This window comes from Thermobia domestica, chromosome 5 (assembly GCF_964235325.1).
Source record: "Thermobia domestica chromosome 5, izTheDome1.hap1.1, whole genome shotgun sequence".
Taxonomy (NCBI): domain Eukaryota; kingdom Metazoa; phylum Arthropoda; class Insecta; order Zygentoma; family Lepismatidae; genus Thermobia; species Thermobia domestica.
Genome location: NC_137458.1, coordinates 5,199,977 through 5,227,658, shown reverse-complemented (window position 1 = coordinate 5,227,658; position 27,682 = coordinate 5,199,977). Strand labels below are relative to the sequence as shown.

General features: G+C 36.0%; 2 protein-coding genes across 2 annotated transcripts in view; one reads left to right on the top strand and one right to left on the bottom strand.

Annotated features, from left to right (window-relative positions):
* Nucleotides 1-260: 260 nt before the first annotated feature.
* Nucleotides 261-16,619, bottom strand: LOC145685700 (COMM domain-containing protein 8-like). The gene is made up of 4 exons (XM_081758142.1): nucleotides 16,301-16,619; nucleotides 9,128-9,289; nucleotides 5,090-5,242; nucleotides 261-1,089 (listed from the first exon to the last, which is right to left on the bottom strand). The coding sequence occupies exons 1-4, from the start codon at nucleotides 16,355-16,357 to the stop codon at nucleotides 907-909; spliced, it is 555 nt and encodes a 184-aa protein (XP_081614268.1). The 5' UTR covers nucleotides 16,358-16,619; the 3' UTR covers nucleotides 261-906.
* A 7,063-nt stretch (nucleotides 16,620-23,682) lies between these two features.
* The window catches only part of LOC145685697 (proton-coupled amino acid transporter-like protein pathetic), a 166,670-nt gene continuing 162,670 nt past the window's right edge, over nucleotides 23,683-27,682 (top strand). Inside the window, exon 1 of the mRNA XM_081758135.1 lies at nucleotides 23,683-23,860. The gene's annotated coding sequence lies outside the window, so the exon portion shown is untranslated. The remainder of the gene's footprint in view (nucleotides 23,861-27,682) is intronic.

Sequence of the window (27,682 nt, the reverse complement as noted above, 5' to 3'; positions counted from 1 at the left end):
TGGAAACCCATGAAAGAGGAACGAAACAAGATCATCCTCGTAGTTCTCCAATGGAAACGAGATTGCCGGGCCATCGTTCGGAACCAGGAGAGACACTTAGAACACTGTTGCGTCTGGAACCATAGGTTTCACAGCTTTTTGGTAAATACAATTTAAAAACACATGCGTCGAACAGCTTCTGTAGAGTGAATAATTTCACTGTTCTAAGATTACAAAATTATAAAACCCTGTACATGAGGTGTTCCAATGATAAAACAATCTTCGAGTATTTAATTTTATATATAATATGCTGTAAGATTTTTTTAAAAAGAAGTATTACAGCTATGAATACGTCTCGAACAACAAAAAGTACAAAATATAACAATTACTGTACATTATATTTTTAAAAAATCTTGAACACCCACTTCTCCTGAAAGCTCTGTATCGTACCCGCAGTTTACATACATATAAATGAAGGGTTGGATGACAATGGTATGTATGCTTGAAATATGGAAGTATAACTATTTCAAAATGAATTTCCATAAGAAAAATTAACTTCTGAGATCGTTGGTGAAATGACTGCAAAAATTCTAACACATTCTGATTTCCTAAAGCAGCATATACCTTGACAATACACATTCATAATCAGGTATTTTTCTTATGAAATTCCTCCGTAATATCACCTGCACTTTTTCTTTATTTATGCTAGTAAACACTTGAAACCCAGAAGAAAGTGAGAGATGACCGTTGTGGCATCCACCCTTCATATAGGCTTGTAAGAAAGTCCAAAGAACCACAAACACACACACACAATCCTGCTTCTGAAACAAAGGTGGGTTAGTGACAGTTTATCTCATTTATTACTTTGGTATACAAATCCATTGTAGTTTCTTCTATCACTGGATCACTTAACATATATTCCCACCATTAACCTGAACACTGGTTTAATGCTTGTTCCGCCTGTTCTAAAGCTGTAACCACCTTGTTTAGCTCTTCGGAATCCAGCTCAACGCTAACCGTATTCTCATGGTGATTGTTGTCTTTCAGATGAAAGTCCACGGACAACAAAGGTTCTTGCAACGAAGAAATTTTGCTGCTCCCCATCACCCACTGCGAAAAAAAAAGGAAAATAATTGTGACTGCACACACTTGAGGATTAAAGTTCGAAATATTTAGACAATTTTGCAAATATCAGCGAAAGAAAGTATTTAGAAATTACTGCTTGTTATAATAGGATGCACATTCAATATTCTTAGAAAAGATTACGTACCCCAAAACATTCAACAATTACCCAATTGTATACGTTTCAGGGGGGGGGGGGGGAGCCACAAAGCTCTGCACAAATTCCCGAAAACTAACATTGTTTGTGGAACTACAACCCACTGATTATCATCTTCTAAATATGATTGATTCCACAGACAGCGTTAGTTTTCTAAAAGAATTTGTGCTGAAAAAGTCGTTATTTTTTTTCCGTAACGTACATAATTGGGTAATTCTGGTTATTTTTTGAGTAAGTAATTTTATATGAAAGCACTTAGCATTTCGGACACTCAAATCTCTAAGATGAACATTAATAGACCAAAATCATATTCACGAAGAAATTAAATTTCGACTGAAAGTAGGGAATCCATATTATTAATCAGTCTAAAGTCTTTTTCGTCTTGCCGGATTATGTAGAATTGAAGCTTACAATGTATAAAACGATAATCATGACTGTTGTTTTGTATGACTGCGAAACATGGTCGCTTACTCTGAGAGAAGAACATAGACTGAAAGTGTTTGAGAACAAGATCCTGAGACGAATGTTGGGACCTATGAGGAATGGCGGAAACTTCATAATGAGGAACTATATAATTTATACAGTTTACCAAACATTGTTAGGGTTATCAAGTCTAGGAGACTCAGGTGGGCAGGTCACGTAGCCAGTATGGAAGAAGGTAGGAACGCTTTCAAAGTCTTAACTGGAAATCAAATCGGAAATTAGGAAGACCTAGGCGCAGATGGGAGGACTATTACGATGCATCTCGCACAAATAGGAGTAGAAAGTAGAAACTGAATTAAATTGGCTAAGGACAGAAGTCAATGAAAAGCTTTTGTGATTGCACTATTAAACCTTCGGGTTCCACAGGCCATAGAGTTAACGAGTTATATTAACATGAGTACAAAATTTACATTTACATATCTATCTATATTTATATTATTTTGTATTGTCTAAACTTTGCTTTTTAAAGACTTAAATTTGTTGTAAAATACTCGCTGAGCAAAACAGTACGTTTATTGTAAAAGTATTAACGTGTAACAGTTTCGCCAACTATCCACTTTGGCTTCATCAGACACTATGAATACACAGGTAGTGACAGATTTAATATATAAGAGATAGCGAAAAAAGACAGGCAGCCAATTTCGAAAGTTACACATTACAATGGTTACATTTTGCAATGAATAAACGTTTCAGCGGTAGACAACACTATAAGTTTTGTTCAAATTTCTGAAAAATTAAGCGAACAAAAGGTAAGTTGGTACAGAAATTAAACGTGAAATCATATACCGACTGTATCCAAAATTTCGTGTAATGAAATTTCGTGACCTTTCCTTTAAAAAACCATAAAATTTTGTAACATTCTCAAGAGCGAATTTGGGTGCAAATTAGGCCGAATTTTCATGGATGCGATAGAAGCATGCTTTGCTTGCGATTTGGTAGTGTCTACGGCCGCCCATAGACATTTTTGGCGGTGAATTTTGACGTTTTATATAACAATTTTTTTCAGTCTGTACTTATATTTATACAGATAAAAAATCGTGACCCAAAAGCTAAATTTCTTGACTTTCATGACCGTTTTGTGATTTCGTGACTTTTTCATGACTCGTTACTAATAGACACCCTGGGAGGGTTTGAATCTAAAATACTGGAAGGTTGCTAAGGCGCCTTATATTAAATGAAAAAGGAACGTTGCCAGTTAGCAGCAACAATGCCAACAATACAGCATTGTTGAGAAAAGACTTTTGAGGAGTTCTAACCTCCCTCACACAACAATGTGCACGTTTACCGTATCACTTTTGCAAATTCTTACGTTCTGTTCGAATACTCTGATGAACTGGAAGTATTAGATTTCAATCGAACGCCTTATCAGTGTGAAGTCCAAACGGCTAGTGCCATCGGAAAAATTTCACAATTTTAGATTGAAAACCGTCAATTTCCAACACCTTTCCATTTTTTTCGTAGTTTTATCTATTACAGAATTGCTGTATAGCTCTGGACTTTTGATACACCCAGCATAATATGCCGACCTATGATCTCTATGCTTAATAACCATGTTGTGAGGAACTAACATTGTAAGATCTGCATCTCTTTACTTTCATTAATACTGGAAATGGCAAATACGACGGGATACCAAAAACTTGGTGCAATCACCTAGAAGGTGACGAACTACGAACTCCCTCGAACACGCATTTTATAGATGGGTCCTTGTATGTCAACCATGCAAATTTTGGACTTTTTATTTATTTATTTTAAAGGTAAATCACTGAAGGTGTGATGATTGACAAGCCTGAGGCATGGAGCGTCACTAAGTTCTTCCTCCATCTTCAGGGGAAATCAGCAAAGCAGATCCACGAAGAGAGAAAAGAAGTCTATGTGGACAAAAGCCCATCCTATGAGATTGTATCCAAGTGGAAACGGAAATTCTAAACTGGACACATGACCACCGCGGACGCCTTTAGATCTGAAAGACTATATTTCACTGATGATGCCGCCTTGACGGAGAAAGTTAAGATCGTAACGGAAGACAGGAGGATAACCATTGAAAGTGTTGTGTGTGCAATAGGTATGAGTTATGAGTTTGTCTGGAATATAATTCACAGCTAGCTGCATCTTCAGAAAGTGTCAGCACGGTGGGTGTCACGACCTACATCTTTCCAGAAGAGAAATAGCGAGGGCGCTGCAAGAGAAATGCTGCAACGCTGTAAGGTAGATGAAGAGAACTTTTTCGGAAGGCTAGTGACAATGGATGATACCTGGGTTTATCTTTATAACCCAGAAACAAAGGAAAATGAACAAATAATGGAAACACCTCTCCTCCCCCACCCTAAAAAGGTACAAGTCTGCCGCCAAGGCGATGCTTTCCATTTTCTGGGACTGTGAGGGAATCATCATGACAGATTACCTACCGCAGGGCCAAACTATTACTAATACCTATTATTCCCATCTCCTGATTAAGTTGAATTGAGTTGATTGTGAGTTTAACGTCCATTTCAGCAGCGAGACTATATCAGACGGAACCTACGAGTAAAGTGGACTCCGAACCACATGAGCTCCCGCCAGGAATCGACCCGGGTCTCCCACGCCAAAGGCGCGTACGCTAACCGCTTAGCTACGAAGGAGCGCTCTCCTGATTAAGTTAAGAGAGGGACTGAAGAAGAAACGTTTAGTATTGGTCACAAAAACGGGGCTATTGTTAGCAGACAATACACCAGCTCATTCCGCTCATGCATCCATGATAAAGGCAGTGGAATTAGAATATTAAATATCGCCCCTATATTCACCAGATCTAGCACCAAGTGACTGCTTTCTCTTCCCAGAAACTAAGCGTCCACTCCGAGGACCCATTTTGACAGTACGGATGACGTCATTTCTGAGATTGAACTGTAGTTTCAAAGTCAAACTGCGAACTTTTACAAAACGGGCTTACGGAAAGTGAAGAACCGCTGGCAAAAATGTATCGCTAGGCACGATGACTACGTAGAGAACTAATACCATAATGGTGTCAAAGTTTTCTAGAGTGAATTTCTTGCACAAATTTTTTGATACCACCTCGTATTTGAATAATCCATAGCTTCATCAAAATAAAAAATGAAGTGAAATCTTTGAGTTTTACGTCCCATGATTATGCCGGTTAGGCTAAAAGAGACGGTGATGATGAGTAATGAATGAAATGGTGGAATGAAGAAAGTGGGAGGAAACGGGAGAACCCCGAGAAAACCCACGCACACGGTGTTTGTCCACCACAAAGTTTACTTGGCGAGGGCTAAGATCAAACCCGGGACCCCAAGCACCAGAGATGAATGCTCTACCACTGAGCCACCGCGGCCCCCTTCATCAAAATAGTCTTACCTGTAGTTTCCAGTCAAAGTCCTGTAAGCAAGGCGTAGATATAGAACATATTTCTTGTAATAATTCTGCTTTTATTTCGTTCTGGCGGACATCAAAACACGTCAAAATGCATTGCTGGTGAGTAGGCGCCAATTCAGAAATCTCCTCCAGGAACTGCAAAAAGACAGAATAAACAACGCCATTAATTATGTATCATTCACAGAAGTTAAAACTTTGCATGATTCTTTAAATCTACTCTCTTTTAAAAGCAGATAATAATGTGTTACAATTATCTATAATAATTTTTGAAGTAATTCATAATGGTCATAAGCTCTTAGCAGAATTAATAGAAAAACAAATACTATTTTAGAGAAGACGAAATTGTGGCAAAATAACAAGAAATGCTAAAAGATATACAATAGAATCAAATTGGAATAATAAACGTGAAAATGAAAATGTATCTTTCAATGACAATGACAGTTATGATGAGATAAATTCTTAAGTGTATGTTGTTTAAAATATCTTTGCGTCGTTGGTACTCAGAAACCAAGTCGTTATTTTCTTCCTTATATGAGAAAGATCTCTAATTCTTTACCTGTGGGCAACGTACCCAAAATGGCTGACACGTTCCAACGTTAAACTGCGATACTGATCCGTTGAATAAGGAAAGATTTAGATCGGTTATCTCCCGAAATAAGTGAAATACGATGGCCGATTATCTTGATAAAATTAGCTCCTTCTTGACTCCAAGAACCACTTGACTCGATGGCAATTGGAACAAACCAATATTTATCAACGAGATTAATATATTTATTCCTCTTGTCGGTCTTCCTACGAGTAGCTACGAGACTTGCGCGTGATGATGAATGTGGGAGATTGGAGGAAACATAAGTACCTGTGCAGAAGAAGTCCCAAACTAGAGCTTTCCCTTTTTTCCAAGGTACTAAAGTCTTTTTCCGTCTGAACGAGTGCATTCGTTTGGTTCTCGCTCTTATGATATGGTTGACAAAGTAATACACGAGGTGCACTTAAGTTATAAAACAATTTTTTTCTCAGGACTGGGAACTGATAAAAACGTGCTGTTTGTTTTAAAATATGCGAACAATTGTTCTCAATACGTGGCAATGGCAACTCCAGCGGCAGCGGTTAGAGTGATGATTGTTTTTGATATAAGAACAATGTGTAATTATGAACAGTGTAAACGTACGCAAATATAACACAACAAAAGAAGCATTCAAGAAAGAAACATGAGTCCCTAAATAAGCTAACAAAAGACAAGACACCAGTGGTATGTTGTTCATTTCTGGTGCGAGGTCAATGATTCGAACCCAGGCTGTATAACATCATCGTGTCCGTGGTTTTTCTCGGAGTTTACTCATTTCCTTGCACATTCTTATTACACGAATTCTTTCATAACATTCGCTTTCATTATTTATCGATCTTTTTTAGCCTAAAGGGATGAATCGTGCAACATCAACATCATCTTCATAGGTATCTGCTATTATTCTACAGGCAGCCACTTACCCACAAAGGGAATCCGCCCCCGTGTGCGGTTTCTTTTCATACTGTCCTGTTTGGTTTTCCTTTCCCTTGAAAACTGACTGACGGGCAATAAACTGAACCCAAACTGTTGCCAAATTTTTGTCAATGATCCTTTTTCTTTCCTTCTTTCTGTTAAAGGAAAACAGTTTGAGATACGCTCTCGAGTTGAATGCTTTCATTTTGAAAGGGAATAGCAATAGATTTGTGTAATCGACATATCTTCAATTGCTAAATTTAGTAAGTGAGAATAAAAAGTTCATTAGTCTGTAGTCTTATTGGTAGTCGTAATAATTAGTGTTAGTTATTTTGGATGTTACTGAGTTTATTTGTGACCTTTTGAATGTGGTTTATAAACATGTGGAGACCTAGGCAAGACGCAGTGCAGAAAGAAACAATGAACTCCGTGAGGAACCAGCTCTTCAAATGAATAACGTACCGTGTGGGCAAGCGAGTCCTAATATTAATTACGAAAATAGCGATGATAGTTGTGCAACACCTAGCACCAGTGGCAATGGCTCTCCTGTTAGTTTTACAAAAGCACTTTGCAAGCAGTGTCAAACATTAGTATGAAATGCTCATGCCTATGTCGTTAAAAATAAATTAGGTAAGGGATCAATTACCGAGACGGCGCGAGATCTAAAACTAAATAGACAAGCTGTACGTAAAATTGTCCAAAGAGCCCCTCTTACACCAAAGAAAAAGGGAAACAAGAAAGTTCGTTTCGAAAAACTTGACCAGATTCAATGCGAGTTAATCAAGAGAGAAATATATGTTTTATATATATATATGAAAAAAGTCAACCCTCAACTATTCGCGAGTTGTTTTCACGCTTACAAACGACTGCAGACTTTCCATATCGAGAAACTACGCTGAGACATATCGTAAAGTCTCTTGGATTTCATTTCCGTACACTAAATAAAAGGCGAGTGATAATGGAATCTTCGAGGATCATCGCCTGGAGATACAAGTATATTCACAGACTTAACCAACTGCGAGCTGCTGGCTATGGTGTGGTGTATTTGGACGAAACATGGTTTGACACGCATGATACAGTGAAGAAGGGATGGGACGATGGAACTTGCGGTTCACGTGGGAAAAGAATAATGGTTCTTCACGCAGGCGGAGAGGAGGGGTGGGTGCCAAATTGTCTTTATCTTTCAGCAAAGAACATCGCAGGATGCGAAAGCAGACGTCATGATGACATTAATTCTATTATTTTTGAGAATTGGTTCCAACATTCCCTCCTGAATAATTAGAAGTGATAGAAAATACGCTATAGTTCTCGATAATGCTAGTTACCATTCCCGGCAAGTTATCAAAATCCCTATACGAGCAACACCCAAGCATAAAATCACAGAATTTATGAATGAATTTAATATCTCTATCCCAGATCCAGTTCCAATCAAAATTGTCTTACTGGAACTTATTAAAGCAGCCAATATTAATAAACAGTTTGCAATCGATAAATTGGCTAAAGCTGCTGGGCATGAAGTATTAAGGCATCCCCTTATTATTACGTATTAAACCCCATTAAAATGGTGTGGGCTCAACTAAAACACAAAGTGAGGAAAAGTAATGTTACCCCTTCCCTTAGTGCTAGTGTTTGTGACGCTTTGCGGAAGTGTTCAGAAGAAATTAATAAAGAATTTTGGAGCAAGTGTGTGCGGAAAACAATGGAAATAGAGGCGACGTATTATGCAGCTTTAACAGATAATAAGGAGAGATATGTCATTCATGTTGCGGACGACGACGACGACGATTATGATGACGATGATGACGACCAGAGCAACCCAAAAGCATAACAGCAATTTACACATATGGTTGGTACCTTAAACATGGTTGTGGTTATCTACGGGTTCAGAAGAAACTAAATTTAAAAGCAAAATAAAGCATAAAGCATAATTTAAAACATATAGCACAATTCTTGAAAAATTCTATTTAACTGCAAGTTTAACATACTGTATTAATATTTTTTAAAACCAATATTTATAACGCAAAATCATTGAGAACATAGCAATGAAAGTTGCTTAATTAACAATAAGTGTATAACTCACGTCAGTTCTTTTCTATTTAAAATTTTGCTGTTCATGATTTTATCACTTTTTTCTGACATCTTCCGGACAAAATTAAATACCTTTGTTCTCGAAGTTAAATACTGAAAAATCATTTATTGTATACCAGCACTATTTCAAAACAAGAAAATTATCAGGAATCTATGAAGTTAAATGCAAATGTGACCGTACCTCCCTAGGTAGTAAGCAAAATAACTGGTAGTTGGTACCTCATATAAGGACGTTATAATAATAATAATTGATTTCAGTTTAGCGTCCCTTTCAGCAGCGAGGCTATATGAGACGTGAATCTACTGATTAACGTGGAATCCAAACCGCATGAGCTTCTGCTGGGAATCGAACCCGGGTCTCCCACGCCAAAGGCGCGTACGGTAACCGCTTGGCCACGAGGAAGCTCAATAATAATAATAATAATAATAATAACCAAATTATAAGAATGTTATACCTTATCTTTGCTCCATTTCAACGAGACAGCGTTTCTGTAGAGTTTTGTTATACCTTTAACAGCTAGCTCATACTCCTCAAAACTCCAGTCGGTTATGGATTTATAATTCGAGTAGGAAGGGCCTCGTTTCCCACATATACCGTCAATACATGAATGGATAAACTGCAACATAAAGAAACAAACATTCAATATTAAAGCTCATTCGAACTTCTTTAATTTTAGAGAATAACTTATCAAAAATATAGAATGTACGGTACGTACGAGTAGTATCTACAAAAACGTTATTAAATAAATTAGTAACCATTATCAAACTTTATAGACCAGAAATATGAGTGCGGAGTTTATGATAAGTACGGATACCATGCACCAATCTTTCCTAGGTGGTCATTACAAGCTAGCATTGTATGTATTCTGCTTGAGGGCACGGCGAAACTGAAGAAGGGCACGCAAGGGAGTTCATTGGGTTAACGAAAGTGGGCAAGCGTATGAAAGGTAACACTTGCGTAAAACATGCTCCAATCCGTGTTAAGGGATCACTTCTTTTGTCATTACAATTGCAAAGTAATGAATCACAGTTTTCAACGTTGTCTGTATCGTCACATGCAACCTATATGTTTCCCGCCTATGAAAGTAAGTTCCTTAAACATTACCCTTCCTTTCTGAATAAAAAGATTCTATCTGTGAAGTATAATAAAAATATTCCCATATTCCAGAGTCGTGACCAGTAATAATAGCTGAAAAATTAAAATTCTTTCACTATCTTGAGAGTTCCCACAAAAAACTGAAGATCGATTTCCCTGACACAAACTCTTGTTTTACCTCACATAAATTCTTGAATATAAATGGGAAGATATGAAGTAAGTTAAATCATACGCTTTTTTAACAATTTCCTTCATCGCCATTGCTGTCCAACACACACCTTCAATTACCATTTAAATATTTCTATGTTCAATATGAGTAATTGTTATTTACGCAAAATTTAAAATGTAAGTATATAATAATATACAGGGGAAAGACAAAATAATCTAAAAACTCTTCATACACGACATGTAAGTTTGGCCCTCCACTGTACAACGCGTGTTGCGGTTGCCTTCAATGTCTTCGCTTTTTGTTTTCAATGTGTCATCCTTCCTCTTCCGTCAGCAGTAACCAGTTCACCTGTGAGTGTCGTGGTGTGAAAGAGGTGCGGTAAAATGGGCAACCTGACAGACTTCCAAAGATGCATGATCGTTGGTGCCCGTCTAGTTGGAGCTTCAGTGGCAACAGTGGCGAACATTGTAGGGGCATCGAAAGGCACCGTGTCCAATGTCACGAGGGCATGCACAATTCATGGGCAAACGACGTCTGCAAAGCACAATAGTGGTCGAAAGACAATCCTGTCAGATAGGGACCGGAGGTCATTAAAACGGATTGTAGCAGCTAAAAACAAGACCACTGCAATGAAAATTACGTCTGAACTCAATTCCGAACTTCAGAACCTGGGTTCATCGAAAACAGTGCAACGGGAACTTCATAAAATGAAAATTCATGGCGGGGCTACTATCGCCAAACCCCTGGTCACAGCAGTAAATGCGAAGAGGCGTATCCAGTGGTGCAAGGACCACAAGGTGTGGACTCATGAGCAGCGGAAACGCGTAATGTGGTCCGATGAATCGACCTTCACCTTGTTTCCAACAACCGGTTGTGTTTACGTATGGAGAACACCGTCGCAGGCCTATGATACAGACTCACTGCTCCCAACTGTAAAGCATGGGGGTGGTTCTGTTAGAGCATGAGCAGTGATATCGTGGTTTTCTGCAGTCCCGTCATAGCCCTGCATGGAATGATGAATACTAAGGCGTATGAGGCCATTTTGGGGGAACAGGTTCTACCCATGGCCCAAATATTGTTCCCTGATAGTGATGGCATCTACCAAGATGATTTAGCACCCTGTCACGCTGCAAAAACGGTGAAACCATGGTTTGAGGAGGATGACCAGGAGCTATCACACCTCCCTTAGGTCCCACAATCACCAGATCTGAACATCATTCAACCATTGTGGTCTGAGTTAGAAAGGCGTGTTCGGTCTCATTACCCTCCACCAGCATCCCTTAAGAAACTGGAGCATGTTTCGGAGGAACAATGGTACAAAATTCCACACACCACGATTCAGTAGCTGTATACGTCCATTCCACGTCGGATCCAAGCTGTTTTGGACGCAAAAGGAGGTCCCTACCATACTAGGTATGATTTTCACACATTTGGAAACGTTTTAGATTTTTTTGTCCAACCCCTGTACATACTGAATGATACAGTAACACATACCTTGAGATGGAATATTACTTTTTTTTTTTTTTTTTTTTTTTTTTAAGAAAAACAAAAAGACTAATCCTCACCGCAAAAGATATGTAGTAGAGTTTTCTTCTACATGTAAAAGTATAATGTTAAGGTTCAATGACCATATGTCCCTGTGAGGGAAAGGCCCGATATAATGGTAGAAGGGATTTCCGTTGTACCTGTCCCTACGAGGGGTAACCCAGATATAAATGGTGGCGGGTTCGAACCTTGTCTATCCCTATTTAGGATAAGTCATATATTACGCTAGCAGGATCCGAATCTTGGGCATCACTGAAAGAGAAAACCACTTTACGACATCATTGAGTTCCAAAATCTAGTGGGATCATTTACTAGAGATCAGTGAACTGGAATACTGGCAAAAATAACAGAAATCCACTCCCACAGCCTTAGGATTCGGGCGTTATGAAAAACCAGAGGCATATGCCGTGTGCCCACCGTCACTGTCGTGTCAGGCTGCGGGTAAATTCATTGACACCTGTAAAAGAAAATACGATATGGGATCCACACGCATGATTAACGCCAGATGGGTAGGGCAGAGCAAACATTTATTTTCGTTTCCCGCTATCTAGCGTTAATCACACAAACATATAAAACCGATTTTTAAAATACAAAAGAGCATTACATCATGTCCGGTTGAAGAGCAGTTAAAGTAACACACTAATTTACAGTAACTTATTGATATCCCAGTTTAGATATCTACAGATTTATAAAATTTACATAAGAAATAGCGAATATTAATTCAAAACAGGAATTTATCTCATCAAAATATATATATGACGATCTTACCTGTGACATCCGTAATAATGTTAATGAACGTAATCCAAACTATATGTTTTTAAGTATGCAATAGTGTATAAGGAAACCATGAATTCGTATGTCAATGTAGTGTTGTCATGACCCATAACGATAAAGGTGATACGTAAGACATCTACTAACAAAGAACACAGTGTGATTCCATTACACTCGTATAAGCACCTGTTTCTTTTACATGCACTTCCTGATGATGCACGGGTCTTCCAGTTTTGCTCTGCTTTGACTAGGTTAAATAGCATTTGTGCTTTTTGTGACCACCTAGCACAGATTGGTTCGTGTTCTGGAATGTAGTTTCTATGGCATATGTCTCCAAGACATATTATATAATGGGTACACTTTCCTAAAGTAAATCTGCACCCACGAAAGCAATCGTATAAAAAAAAAACAATTTATAAGGCACTAGTAACTCATTACCTAAAGAAAGAACTCAAATATGATGATGCATTGATTATTCAAATATGAATATCTAAAGTGAGATAGACCTAACCAACCCTAGAGTTAACATCAGTAACCTTTCCAGTGATAAATAAACGGCGCATGCACGTAAACAGCAAGTCATGTAGCAAAATGGAAAATGAAATGTAATCTTTGTTTTACGTCCCACGATTATGCCGGTTAGGCTAAAGCAGACGGTGATGATGAGATGAGTGAAAATGGTGGATGAAGAAAGTGGGAGGAAAGGGAGAACCCCAAGAAAACGCATGAACACCTTCCTTAGGTCCCACAATCACCACATCTGAACATCATTGAAAGATTTGTCCACCTTAAAAGTCCACACGGCGCGAGCTGGGATCGAACCAGGTACCCCAAGCACCAGAGGCGAACGCTTTACCACTGAGCCACCGCGCACCCTGTAGCAAAATGGAATCAGCATGTCAAACTCACCTCAGGCACACATGTTATCTTTCATTTTCATGCGTCCCCTGCGATACTCTATTCCAGGGGGGACGAAGGTAGTGGGCTCATGCAAGACTGTGTCCGTATGGACTAGTGTCAAACAGGGTGGATTGATTTAAATCAGTCTGATTTAAATCACGATTTTAATCAAGATTTAAATCACTTGATTTTTTTAATAAAAATCGTTGATTTAAATCAAATTCCGAAATGAATTAATTTAAAGTGAAAGTAAGTAAAATCCCGTTTCTCTTCTGTTATTTCGATTATGGAAGATAATAATCATAATACAATGAGACTCAAATGTATGTAAGCACAGTATGAAAACGAGTATCATGTAGGGAACGATCAGGGAAAATCCCGTTTGAACGGGTTACGGGTGAACCCTGCTTTCTTCTCTTTGTAACACAGGGTTTTAAAATTTCTATTCCAACGGGGAAATCACCATTTAAAATGAAAACTCTTTTGTGTCCACGTCTATTTGTTTGTTTCCAGATAATAGGGGCGTATTTAGAGGGGTCCGATCCCCTCTCTGAAACAAAAAAAAAAAATAGATTTTAAAATTTTGGGCGAAATTTATGTACTAAATAGATAGAAGTTCCTCGGGATCGTAATACGACAAATTTTGGATGCGTTAAAATATCGAATAATACTTTTGATAAAGTGGATACTTGACCCCATTGCAGAACATGCCGCGATCTGCGATGTGATCGCAGAAAATTTGCCGCACCTGTGCAGAAAAAATTGTTAGAGGAAATAAAATAGCCAACAGAAAAGTATAAAAACGTGCCTGCTATGTATAGATGTCTTAAATGCACGGACAACTCGCATTTGAACTGTTTTTCACGTCACATAAAGCATATTTTTAACAATCACAAGTGTTTCTTCTTCTCGAACTGATCATCTTGATTTTTTTATTTTGGAATTCGTGCAGGGAATTCGTGTTATTATTCAGTTCAAAATCTCTTATCGTCGCGAATTGTGTCGAGGAATTTGAAGCTTTAAAATATATAAAACGATAATTATGCCTGTTGTGCTGTATGGTTGTGAAACATGGTCGCTTACGCTGAGGGAAGAACGCAGACTGAAAGTAATTGAGAATAAAATCCTGAAAAGAATATTCGGAACCACAAGGAACGGAAATGAGGAATGGCGAAAACTTCATGATGAGGAACTGCATAATTTATACCATTCACCAAATATTGTTAGGGTAATCAAATCTTGGAGGCTCAGGTGGGCAGGACATGTAGCGAGAATGGAAGAAAGTAGGAACGCTTTCAGTTTTAACTGGAAGTCCAATCGGAAAACGACCATTAGGAAGGCCTAAGCGCAGATGTGAGGACAATATTAAGTTGCATCTCGCAGAAATAGGAATACAAAGTACAAACTGGATCCAGTTGACTAAGGATAGAAGTTAGTGGTGAGCTTTTGTGAACATGGCATTGAACCTCCGGGTTCCATAGGTCATAGAGTTAGTTAGTTAATTTTAGGCGAAATTTACGTATTTTATATGTATTTCGTGCCGCTAGCTAGTCCCAATTGTTTAAAAATATGCCCCTGCCAAATGTCAGTAACTTTCATGAAAAGAAAAGTGTCATGTTGATATACATTGCTGTACTTTTTCCTTAATGCTTAAGAAACTGTTTGGTATTAAAATAGGTTAACGATTGGGAATTAATTCAAAATTAAAACCCAATACTTTCACTTAAATGACATAATTAACATTTAATACTAATTCCTAATGTTTTTTCTTCAGTTCGCGACTTGTATTATACGAAGAAAAAGATTTGATTTAAATCAAAAAAATCGATTTAAATCAAAAAAATCAACAAAAATGATTTTTTTGAAAAAAATCATAATTTTTTTCCACCCTGGTGTCAAAGCGACACTGGGCGCGTGCATAAAAGACCATTAGTGAGAAAAACATGCGTTGCTTATTTTCCTTTTTACGCACCATATTTTGCAAGATTTACAGATAAAATTCAATATTTTGCATGAAAAGACATTTATAAAGAACAAATTTTTACAAGGGATGGAATTAAATACAAACTAGTACACCTATATTTTATATTAACAAGTGTAGGTTTACTAGTGTAAAATTCTTACAAGTGCTTTACCACGGACAAATAAGTAAGTGCATATGAAACACGACACGACTGCATTTTAAACTATTTTCCACCGGCGGTGTATTTCTGCACAGTGTACAGAAGTTGTGTTTTATGCTTACACTACTAGTATGAAACCATGATAAGTGCTACTGAAACATATCATTACCAAAACCCACTTCTCTTCAGTACCATCGCTAATGTTCGGGCCTCCAGCTTCGCCCTGTCCTGACTTTGATAGATAACATTCGTGCTTATTACTGGCCTCCTAGCACAGGTTGTGTTTTTTGCACTTTAGTTTTTACGCTTACATCCGGATGCTGTATTTATATGCAAATCGTAAAGGAATTGTAATTTTTTAACAATTGCTTGCGATAGCCCCCTTGAATTATAACAATACCGTGTGAGATATTTTCATGTCGCCCAGCGCAAATCATAGGAAACAATAAGAAGGAAATTAGTGAAAGAATTCTAATTTTTAAAGAATTAATTCGTGCGCCAAAAGTAAACCTGCACCAACCTGGGCTAAGCAGTCACCACTTTTGCATTATAACTGCACAGTAGTAAATCACCCTTTTTAATGATGTCTGTATGATCACATTTGACATATATATTCTCCACGTACGTAAATTCTTTAACAATATTCTTCATTTCTAAACTAACACTTCTGGGTCCAGTGCCGAAGAATTAGGTCTAGAAAGATGAAATCTAACTTAACCTATTCCTCAAAATCTTGGACCTGTTCCTAGTAACAAAGGCCAAATACTTACCCTACATTTTAATTAGAATTTTCCAGTATTCGTAATCTGCACCAATAAATTTAACTGCAAATTTTAAAAAATGACTCGATCCCTCTAATCTGCATTATTCTTTGTGTTTGTGAAAATCATTTTAACTGGAACTTTTGGTGCCACCGAATTTTTAATCTGTACTGTCTATCAGAAAGAATTTAATTCGACAAATTCTTAATCATAACATCTTGAACACTTAAGAGTTTATCTGATTCAAAAGAAAATACACTTACCTCCTGTAGCACTGCTTTTGAACATCGTTGAATTAAATTGAAAAATTGGTCATTCATCGTATTAATTCTTTACATGTACAGTGGAAAGTTCACGTACTATGTTAATTATATATCGTACTTTATTACTTAGTTCTAAAGAATGGCTTCTGTAAAAGCACACCAACAATATCCATTTCGATACGAAATTATCTCATCTCTAACCATGGAATTACATCGCACCTATACAGAAATATCCATATACCTATTTGTTTGGATGTAACAGGGAGGAAACAACAACAATCCGGCTGCAGCAAAGTAAATCTGTACTCATGATAGCAGCGACATCTGTAGGATGAGAGAGTAATAAAAAAGAAAATTTATTTAGGATAGGAAGTCGCAGCCTTACTAGCTAAATCAAGAATTGCACAAGTAATTCTTATGTTTTTTTAACGGTCAAAGAAAGGTTTGAACAAGACTATTTGATGAAAAAGACGTCAGCATTGACAATTTTTTTCTTGACTTCAATAGTTTCGTTCAAAAGATTTCATTTCGGTCCTGTTCTAGACAATCCAACTCAAGAGCATTTAATAGCCAATCAGCACACATGTAGAATGCAGGAAAATACAAAACAACTATGATGGCATTGTGAGACAGAGCGGCAGTTGTTGAATAAATATCTTTTTATTATTTTTTCCCATAGTTATCTGATATTCAAAGTGTGCATTATAATAATAAACGAAAGTAAATATCTGCCCTGGAAAATATTGTTAGTATTTTTGTTGATAATATAACGATTTATATAGTTACAGTCCTTTCATGCTCATAACTATTGTTTAAATATGAGACAATGATAGGGTAGTCAGACGTCCCGGTTTTCCGGGACAATCACGGTTTTCAATGAAAGAATTAACTGTCCCGAAAAAGGCTTTTGGAATGCCTGTTTGTCCCGGTTTTCGTACTTCAGATTGAAAAAAAAATCAACCTGAAAGAACTAGTATGTCTCAGCTTAAAACGGAAAGTTTTCGAAAGATTTGTGCAGCCAATTAATTTTATTAAACAAACAACAAGGAGTTTGAAAATGACGTCCATTCTTTCGTCCTATGGGTTGTTTAGTTTCCAGAGCGGAAGAAAAGGATTTAGAAAATATCCAAAAACTTTTTTTTTTATCGTTCTGAATTTAGCGTTAATGTATCTTTTCTTGCTAAATGCTAAATTTGTATTTGTTTCTGACTCAGATGATGACACAGCAAAGAAAAAGAATCTCTTCAATCATCATAAATGGGAGGGTGTGTCGTAATTGGCGCAATATCTAGGTCGTGTTAAACACAACAAATCGGAATTCGGAATAAAGCACGCCTGGCAACGTTTCTTATGTTATCTTTTCATATTCTTTATACATCACTTGTGAGGCTTCTTTCGTGTTAACCGTGTATAGAACGAGCTGGAAAATTGAGAAAATAGTAACCTGGAAAAGATAGAATCAATTGATCAAATGTGTAGGGTCGTGAAGTTTTTGTTTTATTTTATCCCTAAAATTGGTGTTATTTTTCGAGAGTTAATGCAAGCAAATAGGGGTTCTTTATTCTGTAATAATTTTGAAAAGCAAGTATATTATAAACATAGAGAAAGTGGTCTGTGAAACTTAATTAAAATAAAATTTTAAAATTAAACAAATAGTTTTAAATTTTGACATCTTAAATTTAAAAGAAAAAATTATATTTTCGGAATTACCATCTGAGAAAAAATGGTTCGATATTCCTCCTAAACTTGGATTTATTTAATGTATGATTTTGAATACATATATCGACTAAAAACCATACAGCAGTGTTTCTTAACATTTTCTTCACTGTAAAAAAATCACAATAATCTTATCTAAAACGAAATTTATATCATTATCAACACATATTTTCACTTAATGGCGAATTTATAGTTTCTTCAATTTTTCTTATTTTTCAAAGGACAACATTGTCAATATTTCCACATTTTCCTCTTTAAGGCTTTGCCTCCTTACCGTAACTACGGAGTTGTATTCTGAAAAATATCTTTCAGAATCAACGTTGGAAGCTGGTAAAGATATCGCTTCAAGAGTATAGTCAGCAAAGTCTCAGGGGGAAACTTTCACTAACCAACTGTTCTAAAAATAAACAGGACTGATCAAGGGCGCCCAGTTGTGGTTTCCAAGGGGGGGGGCAAGTATAAGCGACATTTCAAATATAGTTTCAAATTTTGCTGTAACTAATGTAAAAATTCTATTGGGAGTTCGATATTCCCAAGTATAATTTCCTCTTAGGAGGGGGGGGCGAGCGCCCCACCTTGCCCCCCTGATGGGCGCCCTTTGGACTGATGGTCTTCTCTGAACCATATTTTGTTGCAAAGGAAACTTCTGTTATTTTATTACTATTACCGGCAAACATGGCGATTCCGCGAATCTATCGCTTTATGCAATGCATTTCGGAGTTATTTTGAAAAGGTACCAAATTCGCTTTATTTTGCGATTAAAAACACCAAAAACGGCCTTCTGTCATATATTTAGGTATGATTTATACACTTTACTTTGCCTTTTTCAGGTTTTCGACGTTATGGAAAACTTCACGTCCCTACAAATGAGTAAGAATCCTGACCTTATGCAGAGTGTTTCAAATCAACATCGACAACGTTTGGAAGGTGATTCCTGACACCAAGATAAGACAAAAAGTATAGACCATCCTGGGTGTACAAATGCTTCCTTTCGGAGTTATAGGCTACCGAAACCTTTTTAAAAAATGAAGTTTAAAGGTCCATAGCTTCAAAACTATTGGACTTATCGTACTTGAGTCAAGACTTCACTTAGGAACTACTACGTGGGCTATCCAAAAATACATGTTTCAGAATCCTAAGGTACTCACGAAGCAATTTTTATAGAGGAAGTTTGGCTACGGGTATATAATTTGAAGTACTTACCAACTATTTCTATAAAAATTGTTGCGGAAATGACCTAGGATTCTGAAACTTGGATACTTGGATAAGGCACATATTAGTTTCTGAGTGAAGTCTTGACCCGACTACGGTAGGTCCTATAGTTTTGGAGCTATAGGCTTTTAAAGTTAATTTTTTCATGTTTTCGGCAGTCTATAACTCCGAAAGGAAGCATTTGTGCACACAGGATGGTCTATACTTTTTGTTTTATCTTGGTGTCAAGAATCACTTCCCAAGAAACACCCTGTATATATCCTAAGATTGGTGTCCCGATTTTTCGTTTACAAATCTGGCAACCCTAGACAATGATAGGCATGAATATTAATTTGAGAATTTAATATACAAGAATATCAGGGTGTAGATTAAGAAACAAGAATCCATCAAATATATATATATATATATATATATATATATATATATATATATATATATATATATATATATATATATATATATATATATATATATGACTTTTTTGTTTTAATAACACTTTTTGTGCTGTTATTAATCTGGGATAATAACAAATAATTGCTTACACATTGATAATATCCTCGCAAACTGAAGTACCCTGGAAATGGTTACATGTTATCTCATTATAATATGCGCATTTATTTTATTACGAAATTCACACGTAGAATTTCAGAAGTTATTTCTTAAGGTAAGAGTTGATTTCGTGCGTGCGGATTAATTTTTCGAGGGTTTTCTCGTAAAGTACAAATCCGCATTCAGACAAATGCCACATATACGAAAGTGAAAAAAAAAAAAACATTAAAATCGAGAGTCCTGCCGAGACAGTCGAGGCAGGAGCGTAGAAGGGAACCCGCGCGAAAGTATGTCATTAGGGCCTCGGCGCGTCATGGACGGAGGTTATAGTGCAAGAAACATAAGAGATCTTAAAGGCCTATAATTTGGAAATTAAGATAAATTCTTGTAGTATTTAGGTTTATGTTTTATAAAGATTTAAAATAAGTATAGAGTGTCTTAATATGTCTGTTTCTTAAGCTAAACCTGTTCCATGAATAGAGATGTAAGAGGTTGTATGAATTTGACATTTTTGGTGCTGAAGGTAACAATCATGATCAATACACGAAGCTCCAGAGTTCGATTCCCGGTGAGAGCTTATAGAGTTTTGATATTAATTTAAATTATTATCGTATTTAGGTTTATGTTTTGCATAGACTTCATTCTGAGCTTTCCAGTGTAGAGTTCACTGTTACTTTATTCAAACATAATGAAAAAATTTCTTTTAGGCAATACATATCTTAATACTCTCCTCTTAAATTTTGACAACAGCTGCATAATTTGTTGGAGTTTAAGATCATCTTAAAATAGTATTTTTTTCGTGGTCATGATGTGAACGCCTGTGATTCAGATTTTATATTTCTGTCTCACATAATATTTGTTTCAGTTTAAATTATCAAAAAAAAAGAAAGAAAAAAAGAAAAAGAAAAAGAAAAAAGAAACCAAAAATTTTCATCCCAAACAAAATATTTTAGAAACAAAATTTTCAAACTTAAAATTTTAAAACTATAATTTTAAAAAACTTCCGAAAATTTCTCAGCAGAGATTTGAGAGTGATCATGACCAAACAATTAGATTGCATCAAAAATAACTTTTCATGAATGATAGGCTGTGAGTTGTAATTAAAGTACAAAATGTGAAATTGTTCCTGTTATATATCAATCGGTTTTAATAATTACCTATAAGATACTCTTTAGTTTTAAAAGATCAACTACTTTCTTTAGATGGTTATAAAACTCTCAAAAATTTAAATTTCAGCAATATTTTTCCTATACAAAAGATCATCGTGACTATCCAACTTCACCCAAGTCCCTGACAACATTTTCCAATATTTATTATTTTGGCAATTCCTAATTGTTTGGCAAAGCATGTTATAAGTAAAAGTTGCGGAACAAGAAGGTGTAAGTGTCGAAAACGTGATAAATATTGTGTTTGACAGGCTCGTATGTAGATACGTCCTTAAAATCATAGCAAACGAATGTAATCTAAACAAATTGAGAACATAGAACAATAGGCCCTAGTATTCCACATTAAAATACGTAGAAATAAATGGAAATGAAGTGATTGGAAATATTACCCAATATGTAGTACAGGGGTGTCATTTCAGACTTCGCTTGAGGGGGACAAGAGCACAATCGATACAAGACTTTCACGTTTTGTAGCAGTATATTAGTAGGCAATCGATTAAAGTATATTTACTTCTCAAACTCTTGGGGGGATTGCCCCTCCTGCCCCCTTAATGATGCCCCAGACATAGTATAATAATTTGCTCCGTTTTCCGTAGGTGATATTTTAGCATTGTTATTCCATTATTGATACTCTTAGAATCTAGAAATGTTCTTATCCTGTTATTAGTTTGAGAATGTAATTTGTGTATCTGTAATTTTACTTTGTATTCTAACTAACTAACTAACTAACTAACTCTATGGCCTATGGAACCCGGAGGTTCAACGCCGCGTTCACAAAAGCTCTCCACTGACTTCTATCCTTAGCTAACTGAATCCAGTTTCTACTTTGTATTCAGAAAAACAATTTATAAATAATAATCACATTATGATGCATTTAGAAAAAAATTGTCTCTTCTTATTTTAATGACTTTACACACTTGAGAGTCAGTAGTTTTACTTTATCCTGTAATTTCTCAATTTGCAAGAAAAATACAAATATTGTTCTCAAGCACAGCTAAAATATTTGGAAATTCGAAACATTATTTCGAGTATTTCATGTTGAGTAATTTTACGTTATATTCTGAAAAGAAATATGTAAATATTCTCTAAAGCATGCGCGGCGACTCCATGGGTGCTCCGGGGCTCAAGCAAACACGCAAATAAATATTTTGATAGAAACAAAACAAATGTTTCTCACTTGCCATTATCAAAAATTAATAAGCAATTAAAACATTAAGATGAAAGTTAAATTCCTAACCTCTAAAACGTAATTGTTTGTTTCAAATGTGTTTGTGCAAAGACAACTAAGCAACACACTCCCCACTTCTTTGTCTGTCTCTGACCTAGTCAAAAGCAGCCCCCACAATGAAAAATTGAATTATATTGTGAATAGAATCGAACAAAGCCCTTTATGACACTGTTCATAAAACATTTTAACTAAAAAGAAATAACAAAACTCTCCTGAAAACATATAACACGTCCCGCATATGCACCTTCATAAATTTTTGGAAAGTCGGCGCCGTTGCTGTAAAGCACAGCTAAAGTCATATATTTGTAAAAATTTTGAAACTGTAAAAAAGTACGTTTAATACCTACTAGCTTTCTCAAGCACATATGTTGTTATCATCAAATTAAAGTAAATTCTCATGACATCAGAGTCTGCAAAATAAAACAGTATAATAATTACATTAGCTACATATTATATGAACAAACATGTTAATAATAGTACTTGATAAATGCAATAACATTATTATTTAATTTCCTGCGACACGTCAATTTATTACCTTTAATTTACCAATAAAATGAATGGACTATTTTAATTTGTTGAAAACTAATAGCTTTGAAAGTTTTGAGCATAGTGAGTGCTTTTCCGGTGATTTATTATTATACAGTCCAAAATAACGCTACACCAAACGCCACTTAAACTTAACCAACTGAATCATTTTTTAAAGATCTATTAAAGATATTAGTAACGATCGAAAGCTAAGATTATGCTTCTTTAATTACTATGGGCTGAGCTTTCATATTTGTAATAGCATCATAGTTATTTATCATGAAATGAAAAAAGAGAAGCGAAAAAAAAAAACTAATTTTTGGCCCAAATGACCATTATTTTTAAATATGGCGGCAACATGTAAATAATATACCCAATTTTCTTACTTTTACTATCAATCATCTTTAATTTGATACAAGAACGAAGTTTCTAGTTTGTTTCTGTGAAAAGATAATATGGTACTTACGCGCGGGCGCAATTTTGAATATTGAATTTCACAATGAAGGCCTATGTTGCGGAAGTGTTACCTTCGATTTTTTTTTTTTTTTCATTGTTAGATCACCATCTAACAGGTTCAGAAGAGATCTGCTGTCATTCCTAATTTTTCTACAACCCTTATGGACAGAGCCTGGATTAAGTTTGATTCCTCGTGGGAGTTAATGTGACTTGAATACCATGTCATGCTGTAGGTTCACGTCTCATATAGCCTAGCTATTGAAAATGACGCTAAAATAAATTCAACAACAACTGAAATGACGCTGTTGATTTTGTAATAACGAAAATTCACATAATACCGATTGTCGCAAATGAAAACGTAACTTTTTAGTTACATTGATGCAAACATGTACGCAATGACTCTCTTGGTTTTATGGGACAATCTTTGGCAAAGCTCTATCTGAAGAAAAAAAAAACACCTATCGCATTTTAAGTAGAAACATGGTGAAACATTTTAAATTCATGGCCTACTACCACTGACTCCTCGGCTCAGCTGTCAAAGACCAGTGTTTGTATACAAATGTTGTATTTATTTATTTTGTTACAGTGTTATTTGTGTTAATCATTTTATAAGGATCTCTACTTGATCTGTATACAAGAACAAAGCGGAATGAAGTAATTAAGAAGTAAAATATCACCAGTCTTCCTTATCCGTGTGCAACTTCAAAGGTAATGGAATGATTTTATTTGTGTCATGTAATCGTCTGCTCTCATTTTTACAGAGACTTCAGCTTGTAACATTTTCAGTGAAAGTAATTGGAAAATACCTTTTCACAAGGATAATGATAATTGTTTACAACAGTGGGATGGGAAAGCATTTCTTGTTTTAACATACATCTTGAAATACAATTTTTATCCAAGAGTATGACGTGCTTTCCTTTGTCTCATCCGTTACTCATCTAAAAGTTTTCACTTGGTAAACTAAAGACTCGTAGAGCCTGTCTATCTCATCTATGCCCTCGGAAAGTATGCAAACTATACTTCGGCCCCACGCCAGTCACCCTCTGACGAAGGAATTTCTCCTTTTGGTTACGGAAAAGAAGTGAATGACCTCAGCTCTGTTCCCAATTTGTCATGCAGTCGTTTGATCCTGACGAGTGAACATCGTAGGCTGCTTAGAATGGCTAAGAAGATAGAGGACAGTGAAGTCCGCGAAATAATTAATTTTGGCAACGCTTCCGCATCTAACCATTGAAAGATTTCGGCCGCAACAACTCCCTCCTCTTTTGAGGGAGGTTCGGGAAGGCACATATCGACTGCAGTACCAGAAGGGGCACAGATCAAATAGAAAGACTGTAGTTTACAAATTAGGGCTTAACTTTACAATGCCCGCTCCAGTTAGTGTTCTTACGCAGAAACACTATTAATTTTACAAAATGGATCCAAACTTCCCTAACCTTAAGCAGGCCCGTAGCCAGCCCAAAACTGTAGGGGGAGGGGGCGGCTGAAGTTTGGGGGTCCGATCCAATCATATGATAGTTCATCACCATATTATAGTTAATTTGCAAGCCTACCGTGAAAATTTTAGGGGGGGCGGCTCCCTAGATCCCCCTGGATACGGGCCTGACCCTAAGCTAACCCGACCCTACCTATCCCTACCCTGCTCTACTATACCCTTTTTAAAACGGTTCTTCTTATCAATGCGGAGATGGAGCGTGTATTATAGTGTTTACTCCAAATTAGTAATTGAAATAGAATGTTTATTTTAGTAATTTAGTATGTTTACTTGTTATTTTCATGTCGAATGTAAGATTAGATGGCCTATGTTTAGCAGAAGGGGTCCAGCTCTTTTCTCGAAAAAATGTTACAATTTTGGTAATTTCTGTTCACATTCGGTTAGTTTAGGGTAGTGTTGGTTAGTTTAAGTTAGGTTAGGCTAATTTAGGTTACGTTAGGATAGTTTAGTTTATGGTATATTAGTGTAGAAGTCCTGCATAATTTTCCAAAAGATAATAGAATTTCGCTTATTTCTACTAATATTACGTTAGTTTAGGTTAGTTCAGGTTAGCTTACGTTAGTTTAGGTTAGTTCAGGTTAGCTTACGTTAGTTTATGTTAGGTTAGGTTAGGTTAGATTTGGTTACGTTATGTTACGTCTAAGTACTTGCATCACTCATTTCTCCTGTAAATTTTGTGTTTTTTACGTGCTTCTGGACCCCTTGTACTAAACATACCTCGATTAGATATAGCATCCTTAAGAATGTTATTGGCAATCAATATTGTCCACAGACACACTTCCATATGACAATAAACACTTATGAATAGGTTAAGTTAGTTTGGATTTCGTTCACTTACCTTAGTACATTAGTTTGGCGCGGCAGGGCTTATCGGAACTTCACCCAAATTTTGCGTCTCTTGTAAGTACCAAGACTATATGAGATGGGATTTAGAGTTTTGCTCTTTCTAACCGAGAATCAATCCTGGTATAATAGAGTAGGGCACGATAGAATAAAGTAAGGTTGGGGTAAGTAGGCTCGTGTTAGCTGCAGGTTAGGGAAGTTGGGACTAATATTGTTAAAATTAATATACTGTAGTTGAAGTTCTCGTCCGTGCGTAAGGATACAAAGAGGAGTGTCTCTGTACCCCTGCAGCATGTTCAGGATACAAGTGCCTATTTCTCCCACAATCCATCTATTGGTAACCTTACGCGAAGAAGTTCCCTCCGCTTGCCTGATAGTTCCATGATTATATCCGCTTCTCCTTACATATTACCAAGCACTCAAACAACCAAATTATCCATTTCTTCCCGATAAATTTTCAAAAGTTTGCTAGAAACGGACGACCAACTTCGGAACTTATTCCGATAATATTGGTGTTACGCCACGCATTTTGAGGATTCTATTGGCTTATTAGGACATAAATTCTTTTGATTCCTGATAATTTATAAAACACATTAGGTTAGGTTAGATTAGGTTCTGTTATGTCTACCATGGTATAGGTTATCTTCGCAGTGGAATTTAACCCCTAAATTTTAACACTCAAGAAGAAACACTGATACAAATCAGCATTTTGTATGAAAAAAAAAAAAAAAATTGAAAGCAATATTGCAAGTCTCTTATGGCTATACAGTTCTCTTTTTTTAATAAATCTCAAGAACCTACTTCCGTCCACTTACACACATTCGTAACTATAAAGAATAGGAGCCCGAGTATTTGTAAAATTTACAGACAGTACAATTATAAGGGTATAAATAGTTGATTTTATCTAGAAGCCAGTGTATACGTAGTGAATAGGTATATATGAGTTGAGCTTTTGCGTATACTTTTTAAGAAACGCTACTTTCCTACATTCTGGGACGTCGAAACTTTCAGGCTACTACTGTGCCATGGATTACGGAAAAAAAAAAAAATGTTAGGATTAAATATCGAAATAGTCTATGAGTTTGTAAAGCAAGATTATGATTTTTGGTTAGCAACACTGTATATTCATAGTCAGCTTTATGCACCAGTGTTGTTATTAGAAACAAGTTTCTGAAGAGTCAAATTGAGTGCTTTGTACAAGTGAATAAAATAAAATAGTAAAAAAATAAATAAATAAAATAAAAAGTGCACGGATTATTCTTGATTCAACTTTTGGCTGGGCAAAGTTGAATATTGTGACTTTCGACATCACGTGTTACAGGTATTCAGAGTTCCACTAACATGTGTTACAGGTATTCAGATGTATTAACCTGTGGTGATCGACAGCCACTGGATTCTTCCCAGTAGCTACACAATTAATGGGAGACTCATACTCGACTTTTCACCCCAAATCCTAAATAGAATAAATAAACTCAGGCGGTAGATATAATTTGTTCATTAGCGTTATTATTATTATTATTATTATTATTATTATTATTATTATTATTATTATTATTATTATTATTATTATTATTATTATTATTATTATTTGGTTGCTTGAGATTGAAAGTCCTTTCTTAGTACAGAAACAAGACGTGATTCTCAGGTTCTGCAATGGAATAGGCGCGCTAAACGAATTCAAACATCGTGAAAATTAAGTTATTGGTGGTACAAGTGTTATTAAAGTAAATAATAATGGGCGCTTATATAAAGATATAGTGTAAGATTCTACCTACATTAGTAACTGTCTATATATATACATACTCAGTGCAGGTTGAGAATATCAGGCAGTTTTGTCAATGAAATCCTTAGACCTTGTGGCTCTTCAAAGGTAAACACTGTTGACAACGATGGAACGATACGATACTGATCACTTATATTTGCGTATGCTTTAATCGTACTATCTTTATTTAAGAAATCTGCATCTTAAGAAACTATTCTTTTGAGAGATCATTGTGTGGTTCAGATGCATGTGTCACAGTGCTTTTACAGTACAGTAACAATGTTGATTTAGTGGTGTCTTCAACAGTTAATGTCGATAAGAGTGATTTTATGTGAATTTCAGAGTATAAGATAAAATAGGTGTAATTCTATATTATTTCTTGGTGTTCTGTATAAGTTAAGGTGTTTATTTTTACCTTTTTTTTCCATAA